The following is a 26,593-nucleotide window of genomic DNA, read 5'->3' as shown; positions in this document are numbered from 1 at the left end:
TGTTAGCCCAGGGCCAATCTTCCTCACTAAAAAGAGGAGGATTGGCATTGGATATTAGCTCAGGGCTAGTCTTCCTCACCAAAAAAAAAAAGGTAAAAGATTTAAAAGTGGTTGCCTTGGGAAAATAAGAATTAGATAGAATGAGGCAAGGAAGTACAGTTTTTAGTTATAAACCTACAAGTACTATTTGAGGTTTAAAATGTACAAGTGCTACTTTTGGTTTAAACAAATTTTTTTAACTTAAATTTTTAAAATATTAAGAACTAAGAGTGATAGCAAAACTAGCACAGTAGGTAACTCCAAGGGCCTGTCCCCCTACAGAAACACCTAAAAATTAAACAAAAACCAACAGATTCAACTTTGTCAGAACTCTGGGAATTAGTCAATGATTTACAAGAATCAAGTAAAAAACTCTGAATCAAGAAAAAGGAAAGCTAAAAATGGCATTCAAGGAAATTTGTCAAAACACTAGCTGGGCACAAGCTAAAGAAACAGGCTTCAGAGACCACACACAACAACAGAAACAGTCTTTACAAAAAAAAAGTTTTAAAAGGTTACTAAATAAATAAATAATTACAACCCAGAGCAAACTACAAAAATAAACCCTGAAGAGGGGAAAGAATGTGATTTCCAGAGTTAACACATTATAATATTCAAAACATGCATTTTTCAACAAAACATTATGAAGCATGCAAAGAAACTCAAAGGTATGGCCTATTCACAGGAGAAATTAACAGACACGGTCCCTGAGGAAACACAGATGTTGATCTCACAAGATAAAGACCTTAAGTCAACTGTCTTAAACATGCTCAAAGAACTAAAGGAAACCAGGAACAAAGTGCTGAAGGAAACCAGGAGAACAATATCTCAACAAATAGAGAATACTAACACAGAGATAGAAATTACAAAAAGGAAATACCAAGAAATTCTTAAGCTGAAAAGTATAATAACTAAACTAAAAATTTCACTAGAGGGTTTCAATAGCAGATTTGATCAGGCAAAAGAATCCACAAACATGAAGACAGACTGGTTGAAATTGTCCACCCTGAGAAATGAACAGATCCTAAGAGGACATCCTCAAGCATACCAACATGCACAAAAGGGGAGTTCCAGAAGGAGAGGAAAGAAAGAGCAAAAAGAGTATTTGAAGAAATAATGGCTGAAAACTTCCCAAATTTGATAAAAGACGTGAATCTACACATCCAAGAAGCTCAATGAACTTCAAGAAGCATAAACTCAAAGAGAACCAAACTGAGACACACTATATTCAAACTCTCAAGACAATAACAAGGAGAGAATCTTGAAACCAGCAAGAGAGAAGCCATTCTTCACATACAAGGGAGCTTCAATAAGATTAACAGCTGATTTCTCATCAGGAACCTAAGAGGCCAGAAGGCAGTGGAATGACATATTTAAACCACTGAAAGAAAAAAACCATCAAGCAAGAATTCCATATCCAGCAAAGTGATCCTTCAAAATTGAAGGAGAAATGGAGACAGTCAGAGATAAGCAAAAACCGAGGAGTTCATTACCAGCAGACCTGCTCTGCAAGAAATGCTAAAAAGAGTCCTCCAGGCAGAAATGAAAAGGACATTTGACAGTGACTCAAAGCTATACAAAGAAATAAAGAACATGGGTAAAGGTTAACTACAAAAGTAAACATAAAAGCCTATATTACTGTATTTTTGGTGTGTAACTCCTTTTTTTTCCTATATGATTTAAAAGACAAATGTACAAAACAATTAACTATAAATAAACTATAATGAGCACTCAATGTATAAAGCTGTAATTTGTGACAAGAACAACAGAGAGAGGAAGGGACAGAGCTGAATAGGAGCAGAGTTTTTGTATGTCAAGGTAACAATAATTCAAATAGAGTGGTATAAATTAAAGAGATTAACAGCAATCCCCAGGTACAAAAAATAACTACAAAATGTACAGAAACAGAAATGAGAAAAGAATCAAAATGGTACACCACAAGGAAATCCATCAACCTCAAAAGAAGGCATTAATTTAGGGAGGAGAAATTCAGGAACAAAAAGATGTAACATATATAAACTGCATAATGAGAGAAGTGCTTCCTCATCAGTAATTACTTTAAATGAAAATGGATTAAACTCTCCAATTAAAAGGTAGAGACAGGTAGAATGAATTGAAAAAAACAGGACCCAACTCTATGATGTCTACAAGACACTCACTTTAGATCCAAAGATACAAACAGATTGAAAGTCAAAAGACAGAAAAAGATATTCCATGCAAATGGTAACCAAAAGAGAGCTGTAGCTCTACTAGCTACAGCAACAGCTAAAGCTATACCAACAGCCGATAAAACAGACTAATATGTCAAAAATTGTTACAGTAGACAAAGGACATATATTAATCCATCAATAAGATATAGGGGCCAGCCGGGTGGCATAGCAGTTAAGTGCGCGAGGTCCACTACGACGGCCCAGGGTTCGGATCCCAGGTGTGCACCGACGCACCACTTGTCAAGCCGTGCTGTGGCGGCATCCCATATAAAGTGGAGGAAGATGGGCACGGATGTTAGCCCAGGGCCAGTCTTCCTCAGCAAAAAGAGGAGGATTTGCAACAGATGTTAGCTCAGGGCTGATCTTCCTCACAATAAAAAAAAAAAAAAGAAGACATAGCAATTATAAACATAAAGCACGTAACAGAACCCAAAACATATGAAGCAAAAAACTGACAGAACTGAAGTGAGAAAAAGACAGTTCTACAATAATAGTGGGAAACTTCAATACCCCACTTGCAATAATGGATAGAACAATGGATAGAAGATCAATAAGGAAATAGAGGGCTGAGACAACGCTATAAAACAATTAGACCTAACAGACAGATACAGAACATTCCACCCAAAAACAGGAGAATGTACATTTTTCTCAAACGTACATGGAACATTCTCCAGGACAGATGGTACGTTAGGCCACAAAACAAGTCTCAATAAATTTTAAAAGATTAAAATCATCCAAAGTATCTTCTCTGACCACTGTGGAATTCAATAGCATCTAAAGGGGGTCAGCCCCGTGGCTTAGCGGTTAAGTGCGTGCGCTCCGCTGCTAGCGGCCCGGGTTCGGATCCCGGGCGTGCACCGACGCACCGCTTCTCCGGCCATGCTGAGGCCGCGTCCCACATACAGCAACTAGAAGGATGTGCAGCTATGACATACAACTATCTACTGGGGCTTTGGGGAAAAAGAAATAAATAAATAAAATTATAAAAATAAAAAAATAGCATCTAAAGGAACAAAATACCCAAGAAAAAATTTAACCAAGGAGGTGAAATACTTGTACACTGAAAACCCAAAATATTGCTGAAAGAAATTAAAGATGACCGAAATAAATGGAAAGACTTCCCACGTTCATAGATTGAAATACTTAATATTACTAAGATGACAATACTACCCAAAGCAATCTATAGATTCAAGGCACTCTCTACCAAAATTCCAACAATGTTTTTTGCAGAAACGGAAAAACCAATCCTCAAATTCATATTGAATTCCAAGAGACACCAAATAGCCAAAACAATATTGAAAAAGAAGAACGAACTTGGAGGACTCAGTTTCTGACTTCAAAACTTAACTACAAAGCTTCAGTGTAGTACTGGCATTAGATTAGATATACAGATCAATGGAATAGAATTGAGAGTTCAGAAATAAACCCTCACATCTATGGACAATGGACTTCTGACAAGGATGCTAAGTTCATTCAATGGAGAAAGAATACCCTCCTGAACAAATGCTGCTGAGACAACTGGATATACACATGCCAAAGAATTAAATTGGACCCTTACACTTCACACCATATATAAAAATTAACTCAAAATGGATCAAAAACTTAAATATAAGAAACTAAAACTATAAAATTCTTAGAAGAAAACATAGGAGTAAATCTTTTTTACCTCGGATTTGGCAATGGAATCATATAAGACCCCAATAGCGTGAGCAACAAAAGAAAATATAGGTAAGTTGGACTTCACAGAAATTGAAAACTTTAGTGTATCAAAAGACACGATCAAGAAAGTGAAAAGAAAACCTACATGGGGGTAAATATTTGCAAATTATATATTTGAGAAGGGTCTACTATCTAGGATATAATAAACAACTCTTACCACTCAACAACAAAAAGAGAAACAACCTAATTTAAAAAAATGGGCAAAGGACTTGAATAGACATTTCTCCAAAGAAGATACACGAATGGCAATAAACAGATGAAAAGATGCTCAATGTCATTAGTCAATAGAGGGAAACGCAACTCAAAACCACAAGAAGACACCACACTCACTAGGATGGCTATAACCAAAAAAACAGAAAATAAGAAGTGTTGGTGAGGATGGGGAGAAATTGGAACCCTGTACATTGCTAGTGGGAATGTAAAATGGTGCAGCCACTGTGAAAAACAGTTTGATGGTTCCTCAAAAAGTTAAATACAGAATTACCATATAACCCAGCAATTTAATTTACTCCCAGGTATATACCAAAAAAAATTGAAAACACTTGCTCAAACAAATACTTGTACCTGAATGTCACAGCAGCACTAATCACAATACCCGAAAGGTGGAAACAATCAAAATGTCCATTAGTAGATAGATAAATCATCAAAATGTGGTCTATCTATACAATGGAATATTATTCAGCCATAAAAAGGAATGAAGTACTGATACATGCTTACCACATGGATGAACCTCGAAAACATTATGCTAAATGACAGAAGGCAGACACAAAAGATCACATATTGTATGATTCCATTTATACAGAATATCCAAAATAAGTAAATCCATAGAGACAGAAAGCAAATTGGAGGTTGTCAGGGGTGGGGGGAAAGGGAATAGTGACTGCTTAATGGGTAAGGGGTTTTCTTTTGAGGCAATTAAAAGCTATTGGAACTGGACATAGATAGTGGTTGCAAAAAATTGTGAGTGTGCTAAATACCAATGGATTGTATACTTTAAAATGGTTAATTTTATGTCCTGTGAATTTTACTTCAATTTAAGAAAAAGTTTTAAAAAATCTGGAGCCAACTGGAGGGAAGATAAGCAAATGTAAGCAAAAAGGTTAGCTAGAAAAGAGAACAGAAAAATGAAACAGCAGCTGAAAGATATAGAACAAAGGAAAGATTTATTTTTTATTTGCTTTTTGTGTTTGTTTAAACACAGGTGATTCCAGATCATGTTTCTGTATCTATGGGAACAATCTAGTAGAGAGGGAGAGATTAATAATGCAGGAGAGAGAGATGCAATAAACAAAGGAACAAAGTCCCTGACTCCAAAGTATGCCTATTGTGGTCTTTTGACATGAACCAGACACCTGGTCTTCTGTGACAGAAAAGATGATGAAGATTTGTAGATAGGGTTGGGGGACTAAGAGAGTTCTCCTCTGAGAGCTAGAGGAAGGGGTAGGGAGAAAAAGAATACAAAACAGTCATCTTGGAGAGTGAGACAGAAAATTTATGAGAGAATGTTGGAGATTGTTGGGCAGGTCTGAGGGCATGCTTGAGCCGGTGGTCATGCATCTGTGGTCAAACAGCAAGCAGCAGGCAACAGATAAGGCAGATAGCAGGTTTCACCCTCGCTTGGGTTTTAGCCAATTGAGTTAGAAAGGAAGTGGAAGGCAGAGCGATTGAAGATGTTTATAAAAGAATGAGTATAAAATCTAAACTGGGTAAGAACAGAAGAGAAGTAAGCAGTTTTCACTATCCAATGAAAAAGATACGGGATCGAAAGAATTTCAAAGTAGGAGCACTAGACAGAGGTCAAGGTTTGGGTCATAGGAACATGAAATTTCAGAGGTGACTATGGAAGGGAGAGGTCAAGGTCAGGGAAAAAAATGGTTGCTGGAGGTTCGAAGGCCAGGAGACTGGCAGGCCAGGGTGCTGGATAAATCATCTACATGGATGACCTAGCCACAAAGAGTAATGACAAGACCAAGAATAGAGAGAAAGACAGTGAGTCAGAAGATAAAGTTGTTCCTGAATGACGCAAGTGACCATGTGGCCAAAAGCCAACAGCTGTGAAGATGGCAGCAGTGATACAGCCTGATGACATGAGTTTCAAAGGAACTGGGGTATCTGAAGAAGGAAGAAAAAGAAATGGTTAGAATGTGAGGGATGAAAGAGATGAATCCAGGATGACCTGTAGCCTTCAAGTTTGAGTCATTAACGGAGTCATTAAAGAAGATAGGTCAGGAAGATATGTGGTTTGGGGATAAAAGGATAGGAGCTCAGCCTGGGACATATTTAACTTCTCAGGGCCTCTGTTTCCTAACCTGCAAACTGTGGTAGAAATCTATGCGACTCTAGCAATGCAATGATTAAAGAAGAGATATAGGAAAGCATCCAGCACAACATGGCTTAACTCCTGAGGCTGTCCTCTCTCTAAAACACTACCACACGAATTTCACATCTCCCTTCTATGCAGAAGCCAATGAGTCTCTCAGGGCAGAAGTAAGAGTCAGCATCTCCAAACACAAGAGGAAAGCAGCAAGACATGGACACACAGGCTACACACCTCGGTGTCTCTCTGATGCAATCTGTCTTGAGTGTGAGACTCTGCCTCCATCTCCTCTGAGCTGTGCTGATTAGATTTGCATCTGCCTTTCTTGCAGTTGCCACCACAGGATTTTTTCTCTCCTTTAGAAAGTGCCTGTAGCCTCGAGATGAACTTGGTCTTCCAAGCTCTGAAGTCGCCTTCAATGCTGCCATGTTTGCTTTTAACCACATCACAGTCGCCCTCCCCTCGAGTCATCAGGCGGTGAGCACCGAGCATCCAGAGCCACTTATCAACATTCTTGCCAACCTGCAAGAAAGAGAGATAGATGAGCTAAAAACACAATCCTCTAAATCAGAGGTTTACAGACCGTTCTGCGAAAGCCCAAAGTTCCTCTGGGGCCCTGTCACAGACTGCTGCTGAGGAAGAGGAAACTGCTCAGCACAAAGGGCTTCGAGCCTTTGGCCCAGCCTTGACCCAGAAGAGCTGCAGTTTATATATTCCAATTTTCTGTATAAAACTTTTTAAGCCAACGGACAGACAAACTCTTTTATTTTATTTTATTTATTTATTTTTTTTTTTTTTTAATTTTTATTTATTTTCCCCCAAAGCACCAGTAGATAGTTGTATGTCGTAGTTGCACAGCCTTCTAGTTGCTGTATGTGGGACGCGGCCTCAGCATGGCCGGAGAAGCGGTGCGTCGGTGCGTGCCTGGGATCCGAACCCAGGCCGCCAGCAGCGGAGCACGTGCACTTAACCACTAAGTCATGGCGCCGGCCCCAAACTCTTTTATTAAACTAAGTATTAATACCTAAAAAAGAATTTGAAAACTACTATTCTAAATCATGGTCAGAATAAAATAACTCAGTAGCAAAATAAATTTGTTCCAAAACGTAACAAAGCCTATGGGGCCAAAGCCCATTTAACAACAAAGCACAAATGGAGCCCATCTGGCAAGACTCTTGATTTCATAAAGTCAAAAATTAATCTTACTGCATTATGAAGCAGTTAAGCTGAGGCACAGTGGTTATCAAGAAGCACAGTTAAGAATTCAGGGCCGGCCCTATGGCTTAGCGGTTAAGTGCGCGCGCTCCGCTACTGGTGGCCCAGGTTCGGATCCTGGGCGCGCACCGACGCACCGCTTATCCCGTCATGCTGAGGCCGCGTCCCACATACAGCAACTAGAAGGATGTGCACCTATGACATACAACTATCGACTGGGGGTTTGGGGGAAAAATAAATAAATAAAAATTAAAAAAAAAAAAAAAAGAATTCAAAAACTCATCAGGGTTCCTGAGCGGCCAGGCCTTAAACAAAATATTTAGATATGTGAATTTTATCATTTTTTGTCTAATTCCTCTGAAAATATGGGGGGAAATATACATTTTGATATAACAATTGAATGAAAACAAATTTAAAGAAAGAGCTCCACTTTCACCTATACTCACATTCTGCCGAAGACAGGTGAGCCAGGCTGGGCACATAACTGGGGAGACGGACACAAACAAAAGTTCTAGTAACGTTCTAGAACCACTAAGAAACTGAGAGGCTCCGTATTATTATTTTTTAAAGTATAGAGAACAGAATGCAAAAGAAAAGGATTAAATTAATTAAAATTAAATTTAATTTAAAAGTTTTAAATTAATTTTTATAAAATTAAATTTAATTATAAATTAAATTAAAAAATTAATTCCATTTAGAAAAAAAGATCCAGGAAAACAAAACAATTAATGTTTTATTACATAAAGGGCAGTGAATATTTTTCCTCTATTTTCCATTAGAAATTAATGATTAAAAGACAATGAGTTCAACTGTATTAAGTGTTAGCTTGGGCAGTGAAGGTTGTTCAATAACAGAAGAGGCAATTGAGAAAGTCCAAAGAATAAGTGATTTTCCATCCATAAGGTCCTGCTTGGGGACAAGAGGCTGGAGTTGATGGCAATGAGTGAAGGCCGCTAAGACACTAGACAATAGGAGGCATATTCATTCATTTGATTCAATAAAAATTTACTGAAAGCCTACTATATACCAAGCTTGGAGATATACATGTAGCAATTCCCAGCTATAAAGAATAACACAAGAAGTTTATTATTAAATACCAAAGTTTGTGGATTATTTCACAAATGTGTGAATATTTTTTTAATTAAAAGAGAATTTAGCCCAATAATTCAACATATACCTACCTTGTACCTACCTTGTTGAAATGGCTCGCATAGGCAGAATTTCCCAGGCCAAACACCGCATATCTCATACCCTTCAGGTAAGTTTTGCCAAATCGAAAATCGATGGATGCTTCCTCTAACCATTTGCAGAACCACTCTGCACTCTCAGTTGGTCGACCATCAGTATATGTTGCAACCAGGAAGGCACAAACATTTTTACTAGTAACCTAATCAAGAAAATAATTATTTCAGAATATTCAATATATAAGTTATCTCAATGAAGAAAATCCTTTTTTAAAATGCTGACATTCATATCATACTAATCTCTAAGGACAAAGGGTGCTCTCAGAAACATTAGTCATTTTCAAAAGTGAAAGAAACACAGCACAGACACCCTGCACAGAGGAAAACGCCCAGTCCCTTGCTCCTGCCAACATGCCTCCTGGTGCCCTTCACCATATACTCCATTCCATTTCTCAGACTATAAATTCCTATCATCTCCAATTTGTCATACTGCAAACAAAATCCAAATCAGCCAGGAAAAATACAGAAAGATCTCTAAAAATTACCTGAAAAATTAAAGCAATAAAACTTTTTAAACATAAAGTAACTTAACACTTAGCACCATCATCTACATGGAGAAACAAAACACGTATTTAGTCCTGCTAGCCACAGTATTTCATCTGCTTGAACATAACAGTTCCAAGTCATGAGGTAAGTTATAAGCAATCCTTTACTAATAATTAAGTATCAAAGCTAGTAATTTTTCACAAATAATTTAGAGTACATTTATAGCTCATTCATTTGCACTCCAATGTTTTCCTGGAGGAGAAAGAAATGGACAGTTACAGCTAGAAGTTTACCCACTAAGATGGGGCTGGCAAACGACAGCCCATAGACCCAACCCAGCTCACTGCCTATTTCTATAAATAAAGTTTTGTTGGAACACAGCCACACTCATTCATTTACACATTATCTATGGCTATTTTGTGCCTCAAAGGCAGAATTGAGTAGCTGCATAGCCCACAAAGCTGATGATATTTACTACCTGGCCCTTTACAGAAAAAGTTTGTCGACCCATGCCTTAAATGCTTCTCCAACTTTAGCTTCTTCAGAATCACCTGGAGCACTTGTTAAAATACAGTCCTATGTCCAGACTTTGATTCAGTGGGACTGGGCTAGGACTTGAGAATCTGCATTTCTAACAAGTTCCCAGGAGATGTTGGTACTGCTGGTTCAAGGAGCACACTTTGAGAACCACTGCTGTAAGGCAAACTTCCCTACCTGGGTATGACTAGAGGAGAGGCAGTCGCAGTTTTCAGGTGAAGAAATTAAAACTTCATAGACCTAAGCCATACATGGAGGTCACATAGCTAGTAAGAGACTTCTCTAACTCCAAAACTCACAGTCCTTCTGCTACTCAGTGGCTCCTGACCTTTCAGTAGGCTTCCACACGGTTCATATGCTCGGCACACTGCCATCAATAACAACTCTCCCTTGATTAGGAGATTCGAAGCAGGCAGAAGGAGGAACTTCACACCACCCAATCTTTCCCACCCTTACCCCCACTCCAAGAGAGCCTAACACACCATAGGGACAGGTCCCACACCACTTAAGACACTACTTTACAAATCAATGTACACACATTCAACACCTCTGATTGACACTGAAAACTCAACCAACTGAAATCCCTTAGTAAGAAAATAAAAATTTATTCTGAAGATTCTATTTATCCCAGAACATAAGAGGTCAATTAATTTGAGAGTTTTTATTGAAGGAAAAATAAGACAATTACCAACCTCTTCTACTAGATGATCATCTGGATCATATTCTTTCAGATTAATAATTGCGACAGGCAGACCTAGGGAGCTAACTGCTTCAGCAAGAATTGTTGCAAATCCCTAATAGGAAAAAAAATAAAGTCTTCAATAAGTTAAGTAACCAAAGTACAGTCTTCGTTTACCCCTGTTGGCAAGCGAATGAGGTATTTATCATAAAAAATATTCTGGTGACTGACATTTATCATTGTAAACACAAATACTACTCTCACTTCTACCATTTTCTCAAGCTTCTTTATAGAGATCAATCATTCAACCGTGTTGTTCTCACTCTATGGGTACATATATGGGACTAAATCTAAATTGGCTTTTTGACATTCCAGCTGCTTTGCCCCATTAAAATAAACATACAGACGTACAAAAAGAAATACTGAAGAGTGAATGGGAACTATAAGAAATGTTCACACATTTCTGGAAGATAGAAAGCAAATGAGAACAAGTTGACAGGAGAAAGGCTTATGGGAGAGTTCATATGCCTGACAGAACCCCGAGAGGCTCTGGCGGAGAGTCAACCCCTACAGCAGAAATGGGAGGGAATTTCGGGGCAGAGGAGAGCCAATCAATAGACAATTTGTATACGGGGCAGTGCACACAAAGCCTATGCAACATTTACTCTTTACCCCTAGCCACAGCACCTGCCAGCTCTTCTCCAAACAAAATGACCAAATGTTTGGGGAAAGCTAAAACTTCTAGCCAGATGTCAGCACCCCAGGAAAATGCCTTCCTCTTTTTCACTCAGTAGTCTAACACCTGGCTCCCTACCTGCCAGGACTAAAGCTAAGCCTGCCAAGCATCTATTCCTTTACTGGTTATCTACCATGCCAGACCCAGTTCTGGACAATATTATACAACACTGAACAAGACACACATTGTTCCTGCCCTCAAGGAGCTTATGTTCTAATGGACAGAGAGAAAATAAACATAGAAATGAGAAAATACACAGGCTATCAGATGAGGATTAGTGCTAAAGAGGAAAATAAATCAGGATAAGGGATAAGAATATAGTATTGGAGGTATGGGGAGAGTTGTTATTTCACATAGGGAGGGTCAGGGCGGGTGTGTATAATAAAAAATAAATATTCAGAGGAGGATGGGCACGGATGTTAGCCCAGGGCCAGTCTTCCTCAGCAAAGAAAGAGGAGGATTGGCAGATGTTAGCACAGGGCTGATCTCCTCACAAAAAAAATTAAAAAAATAAAAATAAATGAATAAATATTCAGTCTTTGTCCCCAGCTCCTGGCACAAAGCTTAAAACCCTTGGAACTTACTGTCTTTGGTACATAAATGAGATGACTCATTGAAAAAAACCCTTGGAACTTACTGTCTTTGGTACATAAATGAGATGACTCATGGAGGAAGAAGGGGGCTCCACTTAGCTTCAGGATTGGGGCTGGTCACAGGAAAACCAACCCTTGGATTCTAGGTTTAAAACTTTGAGCACCCTCTGCCCCTGTGGGAGGGGAAAGGGGCTGGAGATTGAGATCAATCAAACATGGCTAATGATTTAATTAATCATGCCCATGTAATGAAACCTCCATAAAACCCCTAAATGACAGGGGTTGGTGAACACACTGATATGTTGAGGAGGCAGCATGCCCAGATAGAGCATGGAAGCTCTGTGCCACCCCTTCCGCCCAAACCTTGCCCTGTGCACATCTTCCATTTGTCTGCTTCTGAGCTGTATCCTTTATAATACACCAGTAAACATAGGCAAAGCAATTTCCTGAGTTCTGTGAGTCATTCTAGGGAATTACTGAACCTAAGAAGGGGATTGTGAGAGCCCTCCAACTGACAGCTTGATCAGTCAGAAGTAGGGGTGGCCCCTGGGACCTGTGACTGGCATCTGAAGTAGGGAGAGTCTTGTGGACTGAGCCCTTAAACCTGTGGAGTCTGAGGATAACTCTGGGGAGTCAGTGTCAGAATTGGAGAATTGGTGTGGAAAAACAACAAATATTTGGTGTCACAAAACACTCAAACAGGTCTCAAAGATAAAAACTTAAGCCAAACCTGAAGGAAATGAGAGAGCAAGCCATAAAGCTATCCCAAGCAGAGGGAACGTTAAGTGAAAAGGCCCAAAGGAGGGAGCAGGCTTGGCAAGGAAGTTAATTAGATTGGAGAAGTGGGGACCAAGACACGAGGTAAGAGAGAGTATGGAGAACCAGATGTGAGAGCCCGTTGGCCACTTCGAGGACTCTGGCATTTACTCGTAGTGAATGAGGGACTCGTTGCTGGGTTTTAAGATGAGGGGAACATGATTTCACTTAAGTTTTCAGAGTCACTGCAGTTGCTGAGTTGAGAGTGCACTGAAGTCGGGGGAGGGGCTGAGCAGTACGTAATGAAGGAGACCAACATGAGATGACTGCAGTAATCTAGACAAAACACAAGGGTGGCTTGGACCAGGGCAGTAGCAGTGAGGGTGGTGAGAAGTGACTGGAATCTGGGTCTATTTTGAAAGTAGAACAAACGAGATTTGCTGACAGATTGGATGTGGGTTGTAAGAAAAAGAGATAAGTCAAAGGTATTTTGAACTAGGCAAGTGAAAGGATGAAGTGTCATTTACTGAAATGGTAAAGATTATAAGTGGAACAGGTTTGGGCAGAAAACTGGAAGTTCAGTTTTGAACACATTAATTTTGAGATGCCTACTGGACATCCACATGAAGATCTAAGACAGGTAACTGGATATGATAGTCTGGAGTTGAGAGAACAGTTCAGATTAGAAACATAAACCTAGACGTCATCATCTAACACGAGTTAGCAAACTAAGGCCCGCAGGCCAAATCCAGCCCTCCGTCTGCTTTTGTAAGTAAAGTTATTGGAACACAGTCATGCCCATTTTTTTACATATTGTCTACGGCTGCTTCCTCTCTACGTCAGCAGAGTTGAGTATTGCAACAAAGACCGTATGTTTGGCAAAACCTAAAAACCTAAAAAATATATATAAAATAAAATATCTGGCCCTTTACAGAAAAAGTGTGTCAAATTCTATCTAGTAGATAGAATTTAAAGCTCTAGATAATAAGATCCCTTAGAGAGTAAAGTGAGCACAAATAAAGACATGGTCTCAAGGACTGTGCCCTGGGACACTCCTACCCTAGAAGTCAAGAAGATGAGGCGAAATCAGCAAATGACAGGGAGAAGAGTAGCCTCAGCAAAGTAGAAGGGACTATCTAGAAAATGTCTCCCGAAAGTTCAATGAAGAAACTATTTCAAGAAGAAAGGGGTGCTAATGCAGCTAATGGGTCAAGTAAAACGAAGACTGAGAATTTATTAGCAAGATGGAAGTCACTGGGAGCACGTCGGGGCATGCAAGCCTTCTAAAAACAGAAGTAGAGAAATTGGAGACAGCAAGCACAGATAACACTTTCAGGGAGTTATACTATAAAAAAACTTGAGGTACGTGTGGACGCAAAATAACCATAACCATTCTATAGACAATAGAGATAAAGTGACCTTTACTTGAGCCAGGGTGTGGATTATAACCTGGGAAGGCAGTTTCCACAAAGGAAGAAAGCATTCCAGAGAAGCACAGCTTTCAGTACAGTCTTATACCTTTTTAGAACAAAGAACATACATTAAACATGCCCAGGATACATAGTCATCAAAGTTTCAAAGAGGTATTCAGTTGCAAATTAGCAAGTCAACATGACCTGGACGTCCAGGAAAGGGAACTTATCTTTAGGAGTACTAACACAGGCGACAGGCGTTACCAATACTGGCCTCCTGGTCTCTGTAGGAAGGGAAGCATCCATTCTTATCTTGAGAGTGCATTCTTTACTTTAATGGTGAAAGCAGATGTACCATGTATGTCTAATGGCCATAAGTCAGGCTTCTTTAGTCCAAGCCGAATCAGTTTCGAACCAGAATAGCTACCCCGTATACCTCAATACGTAAAAATCTCTTGTTAGATAGTAGTTAGAGAGGGATATGGGACCAATAGGTCACACAGCACACCCCAACCCACCCTGCACAGAGCATCCAGTGAGATGAAACAAGTCTGTTCATATAGTAACAGGGAAAATCCACACCAGCTACCCCATCATTCTGTCCTAAATATAAAGAGAAAACCACGGATTACCAAGAACATAATAAGAACAAGCAGCAGGAAAGAGAAATACTAGCCGCAGGAAAACTGAGAAAGCAGATAAATCAGGGAACAGAAAAAGGAATTCAAGAAGATATATTCTTAAATTATGAACAAGCCGCTATAAAAATTGACCAAAAAGGCATTTTTGCAATTACAAACATAATAGCCAAAATAAAACAATCAAAAAAAGGTTTGGAATTGAAATTCAAGAACACAGAATAGAAAAGAAAAAGTTACATAAAAAGTATGAAAGCAAAGATAAAAAGTATGAAAGAAAAGATCTGAGGCATAGAAGACCATCTAAAAGGTCCAACATTCAACTAACAGGAGTCCCAGAAAGAACAGAGAAAATGGAAGGGAAAAAAATTTAGCCAGGAAATATTGGCAGAACTAATGCACACAAATCTTCAAAAAAAGATCCCAAGTGTCCAGCACAATGGCTGGAAAAAGATTCAACTTAGACACCATCTCACAAAGTTTCCAAACATAAAAAACAAAGAAATGATTCTAAAAGCTTCCAGAAACACAAAAATCAAGTCATCTACCACAGAATGCAGGGACAAGCCTTCTCATCAGGAACACTACCTGCTAGAAGACAATAAAGTGATGCATTCAAAGGTGTAAGGAAAAAAACTTTAACCTAGTCTTCTACACCCAGCCAAAGATAAATCAGCCAAATGTGAAAGCAAAATAAAGAAATTCAAGAAACAAAAGCAAAAATAAACAAGTGGGACTACATCATACTAAAAAGCTTCTGCACAGCAAACGAAACCATCGACAAAATGAAAAGGCAACCTACTGAATGAGAGAAAATATCTGCAAATCATATATCTGATAAGGGATTAATATCCAAAATATATAAAGAACTCATACAACTCAATAGCAAGAAACAAACAATCCAACTAAAAAATGACCAGAAGATCTGAATAGAAGATTTTTCCAAAGAAGACACATAGATGGCCAAAAGGTACATGAAAAGACGCTCTACGTCACTAATCATCAGGGAAACGCAAATCAAAACCACAATGAGCTATCACCTCACACCTGTTAGAATGGCTATCATCAAAAAGACAAGAAATAAGTATTGGCATTGTGAATGAAATTTGCTTTTGTTTCTTTCCTCCGATGTGAAGAAAACGGAATCATTGTGCACTGGTGGGAGGAATGTAAATTGGTGCAGCCACAATGGAAAACAGTATGGAAGTTCCTCAAAAAATTAAAAATAGAACTACCATATGATCCAGCGATTCCACTTCTGGTATTTATGCGAAGAAAATGAAAACACTAACTTGAAAGGATATCTGCACCCCCATGTTCATTGCAGCATTATTTACAACAGCAAGCTATGGAAACAACCTAAGTGTCTATCAATGAATGAATGGAAAAAGAAAATGTGGTATACCTATATAATAGAATATTATTCAGCCATTAAAAAAAGAAATCTTGCCATTTTCAACAACATGGATGGACCTCGAGGGCATTATGCTTAGTGAAATAAGTCAGAGAGAGAAAGACAAACACTGTGATCTCACTTATATGTGGAATCTAAAAAAAACAAAGAAAACCAAGCTCATAGATACAGAGAACGGATTGGTGGGGGGGAGGGTAGAGGGTGGGCAAAACAGATGAAGGGGGTCAAAAGGTACAAACTGTCACTTACAAAATAAATAAGTTATGGGGATGTAATGTACAGCATGGTGACGACTGTATAATAATACTATATTGCATATTTGAAAGTTCCTAAGAGAGTAAATCTTAAAACTTCTCATTATAAGAAAAAAAAACTTTTTTTGTAACTATGTAAAGTGACAGATTACCATAGTGACCATTTCACGATGTATACAAAAGAAAGAAAGAAATTCAGATGGCACAGCTTTAAGAAGGCAGGCCATCTAACCCATATCAACTATGATACAGGTAACAATGTTAAGCCACTGAGATTTGAGAAATGTCTGTGTTAACTGACTAATAAAAAGAGTCAATAACTTTTATGTAATCTTGATAAATCTAGAAACACAGCACAAGCAGGTTAAAGAAATAACCATCAGAAGAACTAAAAATAAAAATAGTTAAAAGAGAGGCTCTGGAAAGTACTTTTCATTATGAACCTTCTTTACACCTGGATTTGTTACCATCTCCAAGTATTAATTCAATCTTTTAAAAATTTTTTAAATATCATAAAGAGGCTCTGAATTAGGTCTCTCATGAGTAACATAAAAGGACTTTGTTCTGACTGCTCAGATGCCCTTTCTGCCTTTCCTCTGGTTTCCCACCTCTGCTGCTTAAGATTGAACTTAATAAATAATATGCCACTTTCAACTATGATGTGGACCAAAGTACCTACACTGAAGCACAGAAAACCTAAAATTATTCTACAAAATATCCACAAGGGGGCAGTAGCACCCGCTTTAGTGCTCTGCCAAAAAAATGGACTTTGATTTTTTTAATTCATTTTCATGTTAGCCTTAGAATCCTTTCCTAGAAAGCACTACATAGCCCTGACCTTCATAACAAAGAAGCAGGCAGCATCTAGATACAATTAAAGAATGGAAAGCATCTTTCAGCTAAATATCTGCGGCAGACACAAACAGTATTCAATGTCTACTGTCAACACTTTTAACACTATTAGAAATCAAAACATGGGGCCGGCCCCGTCGCTTAGCGGTTAAGTGCACGTGCTCCGCTGCTGGCGGCCCGGGGTTCGGACCCCGGGCGCACACGGACGCACCGCTTCTCCGGCCATGCTGAGGCCGCGTCCCACATACAGCAACCAGAAGGATGTGCAGCTATGACATACAACTATCTACTGGGGCTTTGGGGGGAAAAAATAAAAATAAATAAAATCTTTAAAAAAAAAAAAAAGAAATCAAAATATGTTTCTTTACATAGCTGTGTGAAGTTGTGAAAGTCAGGGCCCATACTGGACACTCCTGCTGCCATTTTCTTTTCACTATTCCCTACCCCTATACCCACAGGAATCAGCAACAGATTCAGAACTCTCTCCATTCTGCTGAAACAAGAAGCAAGCTTCAGAACAAAGACCCCACATGACAGTGACCACCAGATACCACCAAGCAGCTAGAAGTGGGCACAAGAGATAAAACCCACTCACCATCCCAGAAAGGAAAAATGTATGCTGGAAAAGGGAAAAAAAGAAGACTAAAGAAAATTAGAAGACGAATTCAGTTCACCACTAAAGGACACTTTTAGGGATTTTCTGAAAAGATCAGGAAACCCAAGGAAAACCATCATGTAAAGTTCTTACCTTTGCTGTACCAGTCTGGGAACCATAGAAAATCTTTACTCCAGACACAAAGACTTCCTTCTCTTGAAGAGAGAGATCACCATTTGTCATCAAATCCTGAGTTGCTTTTGAAACAGATTTCTCCTGTGAGTTCTTGTCCTTGAGGATAAACGATTGCACAAAATCCATCAAGTTTGAATCTTTTCCCAACTTTGGTAGAGATGAAACTTAGACACTAACTCATTTTATTATTCTCTTAATCTTTCTGGTTGTACTCCTCAAATATAACTCCTTGGTATAATTAGGTCTTTTAAAGGGAGGACCCACATTTCTTAAGACTATAATGATTCTCATTCCCTCCAGGATAAAACTATACATACTTTCATCCATAATGTGTCTTAGTGGAATAACAGAAGGAATCTGTTTTCTGATTCTTAATTAGTGGAAAGAAAAGAGAAGACTACTATCCTTTAAAGGTGCTAAACAGATTTTTTTTTAATGAAAGTTTAATTTTTCATTACAAATCTTCCTATATCTTAAAAATGAGATATTCAGGGCCCATCAAAGAAAAGGTAAGTAACTTAGTTCATAATAACTTAGTCTCTAAAAACTGAAAAGAAATTTTTTTAGGCATTAAGAAAATGTCTAGAGAACAAACATAAAAGTGATTTTAAGTTCCTTTTAGCTTTTCTGTATTTTTCTGAAATTCTTAGAAAATCCGTACTATGAATTCTCTATAAAATATGATGTCTAAATACTCTCTATAAAAAATAACTCCACTTACCTGCCTCCTGATGACAATCTGGAAACAAATCCAAAGGCTAAAGCCAAAAGCAAAGCCCAAATATACGTAAAACCTGTTTATCCACAATGATATTAAAGGTGAGAAGTCCCATGTATCCAAAGAAGGATCTAAATTTGAAAAGATACATAAATGTAATTTTATTTAAAGCTATATATACAAAGATGTCCATCCCTATTTTAAGAATAAAAAAAAAAGACCTTTATATTCAATAACCTGGATAAGAAATCTATCAATAATCAACTCTAATAAAAAATATATACTATGTGGTAACGTGATAAAAATACCATAATGATAATGCGACCTCAAAAAAAAGCAGCCCCGTGGCCTAGAAGTTAAGTTCTGCGCCTTCTGCTTCAGCGGCCTGGGGTTCGGTTCAGGTGCTGTCCTACACTACTGTCTGTCAGTGGCCATGCTGTGGTGGCGGCTCACATACAAAAAAAAAAAAAAAAGGAAGATTGGCAGCGGATGTTAGCTCAGGGCAAATCCTCCTCAGCAGAAAAAAGAAAATAAAATTGTACCTTCATTTGGATATACCATTTGGAAGAAAGAGAAAGGAACAAAGTCAAAACATCTTATGTGGAACTATGAGTTAATTTTGGTTTGTTATGCTTGCTCCGTACAGAAAAACCTTTAAAAAGTACTTAAAAGTATTCCCTTTCTTCTAATTGTATTTTTAATACAATACTAATTGTATTTTTAATACAATACGGCTATTTGTAAAGGGTTCTCAAATAACTGACCTCATGCCCCATCTTTTGGAAGCACATATAGATGGACCTGGCCTCAAATGTTGAACCTGGGGGCAATTTCAAAAGGCGAACAGTAAAACTGGGGGTTTAACGGTGCTGCTCCACCCTGGAAAGGACCAAAAGCTCTCAACACACGTGGGTAAGTGTCGGGGGGCAGTTCTCTCCGCTTTTTGAGCTTAGAAGCATAGTTCCTTCTACACTCACCCTCTAGCCTCAAAAGGCAAAAGCCAAATCAAAAGCAGAGGTCAGTCCTCCCTTGCCCCCAGCGGCAGCCGTCGGAGGCTGACAAGTGCAACTGAAGGAAGGGTCCCGAGGACGCCACTCCGTCGGGATAGGGTCTCAGACAAACGGTTTCCTCCCCTCCCGACCCACGAATTTTGCCGGCCGGCGCCCTTACCCATTCTCCTCAGAGCCCTGGCCCTGTAGACCGACAGGAGACTAGGACCGCAGACCTGAAAAACCTGGCGGCCGCCGCGGGTACCGGGACACCCCCAGAACTACCTGGCAGCATTGGCTGTACACCCAGACACCGCAGAGCTGAGGGCAGCCATGCCGCTCGCAGGCCCGTCCGGATTGGCTCAGAGGAGGAAGGGGCGGGCCCAATGGGGAGCCCCGCCCAGAGCCCCCGGCGAGGGCGCCGGAGCGCTCCCGGTCCCGCTCCGATTGGCTCAGAGGGGGAAAGGGCGGGCCCACAGGGTAGCACCAACCAGAGCTCCGGGCGAGCACGCCGGAGCGCTCCCGGTCCCGCTCCGATTGGCTCAGAGGAGGAAGGGGCGGGTCCGTCAGGACACGAGTGGCATAGGGAAAAAAAGGGGCAAGAAGTAGGGGTAGCTAAGAGACGAAGGCATCATCAACCGAATGCCATCTGTGGGCCCGTTTGGATCTCTGTTGAAACACATCGACTGTAAAAAGGCATTATGTAGGGAAAATTTGATTATGGACTGGTTATTAGATATTAAGGAATTATGGTTCATCATGTTGGGTGTCTCTGTTAGGAGTATAGACTGAAGTATTTAAAGCTCAAACCTTAACGATGATTTGCTTTAAAATACTCCAACAAACAAAAGAGGGAGAAGGAAACAAGTATTGCAGAAGGCTGATAGTTACTGAATCGGGGTGATAGGCACATGAGCGTTCATTACACGTTTTTCTCTACGTTTTTTATGTTAAAAATTTTCCAGAATAAAAATTAAACTGTGTGTGGCCCTGAACTCTGCGGAACTATGAGACGCCGGCGTTGTGTTTCCACTGGCTCAGCAAACATCAGCTTTTTCACCCAATGACAGCTCTGTAGCTCATTGGCTAAAGTAAATTACGTCAGGACGAGTGCCTCTCTTTTCGGCAGGAAGGATATCGTAAAAACCACAGTGCGCAGGCGTTGTTGCTCACTTTTCCTCGCCTGGCGTTCGCAGCACCTGGCGCCTGCGCAATAAGTTAACCCGAGCGTACTGTGGCAGGCGGCCCGGCTGAGTGAGTCGCGGGGTCGCGCACTCTGCGGGCGTTGCTGCGCCGCGCGCCGCCGGGTCGTTACAGCGAGAGGCAGGCGGCCCTCAGGCCGGCGGCGCGGGTCTACCTTGGTTCGGCGGACCCAAGGTCTGTGAGCAGCCGCCATGTCGATCTTCACCCCCACCAACCAGATCCGCCTAACCAATGTGGCCGTGGTGCGGATGAAGCGCGCCGGGAAGCGCTTCGAAATCGCCTGCTACAAAAACAAGGTCGTCGGCTGGCGGAGCGGCGTGTGAGTGACCCTCACCCTCCCGGCCCTGGCCGGAGCTGGGAGCCTCCGAGGTGTCCTTCCTCTGGTCGTCGAGTGAATGGGCCAGCCTGGGGTCTTGTCAGGGAAGGAAATGGAAAATGTAGTCTTGCTGTGAGCCTGAGACTGTCCTTGCTGAGCTTAGCGCCTAAACCAAGCGTTCTTTTTTCGTTTAGTTGGTTTGGTTTGGGTTGCTGGTTTGGGGTTTGGTTTTGCTTTGTTGGTGTCATAAAAGTTACAACCAAGCAACCCCCACAATTATGGTCTTTTTGCCAGAATAACGATACAGGCAAAGGGCCTAGTCTTCCAAATACTTCCATAGAGTACCTCTGATATTGCAGATCTTAGCGCAGTTTCAGCCAAGTGCGTAGTGTCTTCACTGCTGCCACCTAGGGGCGGTGTTCCGTGGCAGCAGCCCGACCCCACCCCGCCCCCTGTTTCAAACCTTCTCCCACGAGGTTTTTCTCCAGTGAGTAAAAGCGAATACAAATGCGGTTCTGAGTTTTGGAAATGTTCCCTCGGCACTGGGGGTCATTTAGAAGTATTGGTTGTTTCTTAGGATTTATATTGTTGCCATCTTGTTTTTAAATGTGAATGAATTCCGAACTTTCAAGTGTATTCACTTAGGACTTTCTTTCTTGCCCTCACAAGGGAAAAAGACCTTGATGAAGTTCTACAGACCCACTCAGTATTTGTAAATGTTTCTAAAGGTCAGGTTGCAAAGAAGGAAGATCTCATCAGTGCCTTTGGAACAGATGACCAGACTGAAATCTGTAAGCAGGTGGGTTCTAACAGCCGCAGCATAATGGCTGCATACAAACTACCATTTGTAGTCTAAGTACTTATATGTATGTTACACTTTAAAATATTATTTTTGGGAGTGAACCATTACCACTTATATGTATGTTACACTTTAAAATATTATTTTTGGGAGTGAACCATTACCATTGATCTGCACAACATGACTCTTTTTTTTTCTTTTAGGTGAGGAAGATTGGCCCTGAGATAACATCTATTTCCAATCTTCCTCTTTTTGCTTGAGGAAGATTGGCTCTGAGCTGATATCTGTGCCCATCTTCCTCTATTGTGTATGTGGGTCCCCAGCACAGCATGGCCGCTGTCAAGTGGTGTAGGTCCGCACCAGGAACAGACCTGGGCTGGTGAAGCGGAGAGCACCAGAACTTAATCACTACACCACTGGGCTGGTCCCACAACATCACTTTTTAATAATTCAGGATGTGGATATTTTTTGCCAGAGACTTCAGAAATTAAATTTTCTACTAAATTGCCTTATTTTGGCCATTCGTGTATCTTTAGTGTAATATACCTGATAATAGAATTTCTATTTAAGTATTTCATCATTTACACCCTTTGCTAAGATTGCTTTTTCCCCTTCCCCCACCTAAATAAGTGACATTTTGGAGCACAAGATAATCCAGTGCATCCTTTAGGCAAAGCTCAAACATTACCTACATATTAGTAGCTGGAGAGGGTGAAATTTAATTTTCTCCTCAGTTATTAATTCTTCTGGTTCATTAACAAATAGTGTGTAATAAAGACATCGCTTTCTTAAATTTGTTGGGTTTTTTTAGATTTTGACTAAAGGAGAGGTTCAAGTATCAGATAAAGAGCGGCAGACACAGCTGGAGCAGATGTTTAGGGATATTGCAACTATTGTAGCTGACAAATGTGTAAACCCTGAAACAAAGAGACCATACACGGTTATCCTTATTGAGAGAGCCATGAAGGACATCCACTATTCAGTCAAAACCAACAAGAGTACAAAACAGCAGGTGAGTGGTCTTTACGGTCATCAAAAAGTATCTATGAAAACTAGTTTTCTATGAAGAAAACATTAAAATAGGCTGTAATAATAAAATGATACTACTTGGAAGCAAGTGGATAGGAGGTTTTGGGGAGATGGGTGGGAAAGGATGGGGGTTGTAGAAAGGAGTAACGGAGTTCTTTTAACTAAACACAAGTATACTAGGACTCTCATCTTCCTATCCAAAGCAAACCTTTAAAGATAAAACTTGGGTTTTTAAAGAGTCATTTTCATTCTGAATTTCAGATTTTTTTAAATTTATATATAATTCACATACCATAAAAGTCACCCTTTTTAAAGTGTACAGTTTGGTGTACATATTCACGAAGTTTTTGCAACCTTCCCTACTACCTACTTTGAGAACATTTTCATCACCCGGAAGAGAAACCTTGTACCCCTCAGCAATCACTCCTCATCCCCCCATCACAAGGCCTGGGCAACCACAAATTTGCTGTTTCCATGGACTTGTCTATTCTGGACATTTCAGATAAATGGAATGATACGGTATGTTGCCCTTTCAAGGTTCATCCGTGTTGTAGCATGTGTCAGTAATTCATGACTTTTTAGGATTGAATAATAACCCATTGTACATATGTTTCCATTTCTCTATACCCAGGAATTGCTAGGTCATACAGTAACTATATTTAACTTTTTGAGGAAGGGCCAAACCATTTTCCAAGATATCTGCACTATTTTACGTTCCCACAATCAGGGTACAAGGATTCCAATTTCTCCACATCCTTGACAATATTTGTTGTTGTCTGCCTTTTTGATTATAGCCGTCCTGGGGAAGTCATTCTGATTTTGATTTGCATTTCACTAATGACTAATGATTTGAGCATCTTTTCATGTGCTTATTGACCGTTTGTCTTCTTTGGAGAAATCACTGTTCAGATCCTTTTACTATTTTTTAATTGATTATTTGTCTCTTCATTATTGAGTTGTAAGAGTTGTTTTTTTTTAATTTTATTTATTTATTTTTTTCCCCCAAAGCCCCAGTAGATAGTTGTATGTCATAGCTGCACATCCTTCTAGTTGCTGTACGTGGGACGCGGCCTCAGCATGGCCAGAGAAGCGGTGTGTCGGTGTGTGCCCAGGATCCGAACCTGGGCGTCAGCAGCGGAGCGCGCGCACTTAACCACTAAGCCACAGGGCCGGCCCATATAAGAGTTCTTTATATGTTCTGGTACTAGTACCTTATCAAATGTGTGATTTGCCAATATTTTCTCCTATTTTAGGAGTTGTGTTTTCACTTTCTTGATAGTTTTTTGAAGCACAAAAATTTTTAATCCAAGTCCAGTTTGTCTATTTTTTTCTATGGTTGCTTATGTTCTTCATGTCATATCTAAGAAACTATTGCCTAGTCCAGCTAGATGGAAACTGCTTTGTTTTGAGTGTCTTACGAAATAAGTCATCAGAAGAAGCAAAGAAACTGCAAACGTTTTCAATTTTGTCTTGCTAGGCTTTGGAAGTGATAAAGCAGTTAAAGGAGAAAATGAAGATAGAACGTGCTCACATGAGACTTCGGTTCATTCTTCCAGTGAATGAAGGGAAGAAGCTGAAAGAAAAGCTCAAACCACTGATTAAGGTTATAGAAAGTGAAGACTACAGTCAACAGTTAGAAATTGTAAGATTAAATATTTTTATTTCTTTGCTTCCATGTTATCAAAATGGTGTATTATTCATGTCTTGTCTTCAGGGCTTTACAGCTTCTTAACAAATAAATGAGCTTTAGGGGGTTGTTGAACGTTCCACTCTACTGTGAAACAATACTTCTGACACTCTTTGAAGTTCTAAAATCTTTTCAAAACTTTTCCCATGGTTTCTGAATAGGCCTTCAAGCTTCTTTTTTTCCTTCAACTGTGGATAAAAAGAGGTGATTTCATTGAACTATAAATTTTAATGCTAAATTTTACTATGAAAAAGACCGTAGTTTCTTAGTTCAAACACTTCATGTTACAGCTGAGGAATCTGGATAAGTCCTCAGACAGGGAGGGTAATTCCTGTCACAGGGGCCTACATGGCAGAGGCTTAAGGGCAGAGGCTGGACCAGAACCCTGTCTGCTGCCCGTGCCTTATCTTCTCTATTACACTGCAGAACTGGAGTAGTAGAGATATCTAGAAAGTGTTGTGCTTGTGTCTTAGAGGAAGATAAAGCTGTGTTCAGTCTATTGTATGGCTCATCTTCATGTGTTAAATGTTTCAGGTGTGTCTCATTGATCCGGGCTGCTTCAGAGAAATTGATGAGCTAATTAAAAAGGAGACAAAAGGCAAAGGTTCTTTGGAAGTACTGAATTTGAAAGATGTGGAAGAAGGAGATGAGAAACTTGAATGATATTCATCAGTCTCTTCAGCTGTAAAACACTAAAGCTTTTTCATTTCCACAGTTCTGTTTTCTTTCTGTGGTCTGCCAAATACTTGCTCAAGCTATTTGACGTTTTCCATCTTTGTGTTAAACATACACACAAAAAGACTTCCTAAATAAGTGTTATGATGTGGGATTAATTTAGTTTTAGTTATAAAGTGAGGTTTTAGGCAAGAATGAAAAATCCAAGAGACAAAGTCCAGAGGAGCATTTTGTTGCTGCCTCACGCCTTTGTAGCTTTCCACAGTGAAAGTTATTTGATGCAACTCCTGTGGATAAAAAGTTAAGTTTTGTACATTATAGTAAAGATAAATTTGGGAGGATATGTCTGCATGACAAAAAGGGAGTATTTTGCTGAAAAAGAAAACATATAATGTCTTATTTCTACTTAATGAAATGTGTGTTTAGGGGTAACTATTGTGACCTAATTTAAAGCTTGGATAATGACTTCCTGATTTTCTGAAAAATAGATATATAATGACTGTGTAGGACTTAAATAATATCCATTGAACATGCTGCCATAACCTAGATTATTCTTGGTAAAAAATAAAGTCATTTATTTCTAATCCTTAAAGTTTATAATATATATTAATATAGCTGAAATTATATATAACCAATAAAACCACTCTTTATTTTATTAAACTATGGCTTGTGTTTCTAGACAGCTCCCTAACTCCCTTTCTTACCTCTGCCTCTTGTCTGGTAGGATTGGAGAGTTCTTAGCAGGATTAAATAAGTCATTATGGGGCCGGCCCCGTGGCTTGGTGGTTAAGTGAGCGCGCTCCACTGCTGGCGACCCGGGTTCGGATCCCAGGCTCACACCGACGCGCTGCTTCTCCGGCCATGCTGAGGCCGCGTCCCACATACAGCAACTAGAAGGATGTGCAGCTACGACACACAACTATCTACTGGGGCTTTGGGGGGAAAAAATAAATAAATAAAATCTTTATTAAAAAAAAAAAAAAAAAAAAGATCTTAAGTCATTATGAGGAGTACCTAGAACAGGGCCTGTTGTGATAAACACCTGATAAATCTTAGTGATTTAGGATGTAATTGAATTTAATTATTTTAGTATGTAAACACTTAAGTGGACAACCTGCAAGTTTTTTTTTAATCTTATCCCCAAAAGAGATACTCTAGAATATGAATTAGAGTTTCACTCAAAGTAAACATACAAGGCCAGCCCCGTGGCTTAGCAGTTGAGTGCACGCACTCCGCTGCTGGCGGCCCGGGTTCGGATCCTGGGCGCGCACCGACGCACCGCTTCT

At 39.7% G+C, this 26,593-nt stretch overlaps 2 protein-coding genes across 3 annotated transcripts in view; one reads left to right on the top strand and one right to left on the bottom strand.

The window, feature by feature from the left end:
- Positions 1 to 19,941, bottom strand: part of LOC101393488 (S-adenosyl-L-methionine-dependent tRNA 4-demethylwyosine synthase TYW1) — a 221,573-nt gene extending 201,632 nt beyond the window's left edge. For both annotated transcript variants that reach the window (XM_004439505.3, XM_087417408.1), the window contains exons 1-6: positions 19,780 to 19,941; positions 18,613 to 18,740; positions 17,850 to 17,987; positions 10,460 to 10,561; positions 8,693 to 8,887; positions 6,520 to 6,807 (exon numbers count right to left, since the gene is read on the bottom strand). In XM_004439505.3, the coding sequence (XP_004439562.2) occupies positions 6,520 to 6,807; positions 8,693 to 8,887; positions 10,460 to 10,561; positions 17,850 to 17,987; positions 18,613 to 18,740; positions 19,780 to 19,783 (855 nt within the window). In that variant the 5' untranslated portion in view covers positions 19,784 to 19,941. The remainder of the gene's footprint in view (positions 1 to 6,519; positions 6,808 to 8,692; positions 8,888 to 10,459; positions 10,562 to 17,849; positions 17,988 to 18,612; positions 18,741 to 19,779) is intronic.
- An 885-nt stretch (positions 19,942 to 20,826) lies between these two features.
- Positions 20,827 to 25,967, top strand: SBDS (SBDS ribosome maturation factor). The gene is made up of 5 exons (XM_004439504.3): positions 20,827 to 21,120; positions 21,787 to 21,916; positions 22,728 to 22,928; positions 24,423 to 24,587; positions 25,167 to 25,967. Exons 1-5 carry the CDS (start codon positions 20,993 to 20,995, stop codon positions 25,293 to 25,295), a joined length of 753 nt encoding a protein of 250 aa, XP_004439561.1. The 5' UTR covers positions 20,827 to 20,992; the 3' UTR covers positions 25,296 to 25,967.
- Positions 25,968 to 26,593: the final 626 nt, after the last annotated feature.

The sequence above is a fragment of the Ceratotherium simum genome, chromosome 26 (assembly GCF_057802395.1).
Source record: "Ceratotherium simum simum isolate JZ-2026a chromosome 26, ASM5780239v1, whole genome shotgun sequence".
Classification (NCBI taxonomy): Eukaryota; Metazoa; Chordata; class Mammalia; order Perissodactyla; family Rhinocerotidae; genus Ceratotherium; species Ceratotherium simum.
Note: the sequence above shows the minus strand (reverse complement) of the source record. Positions and strands in the feature narration are given on the sequence as shown.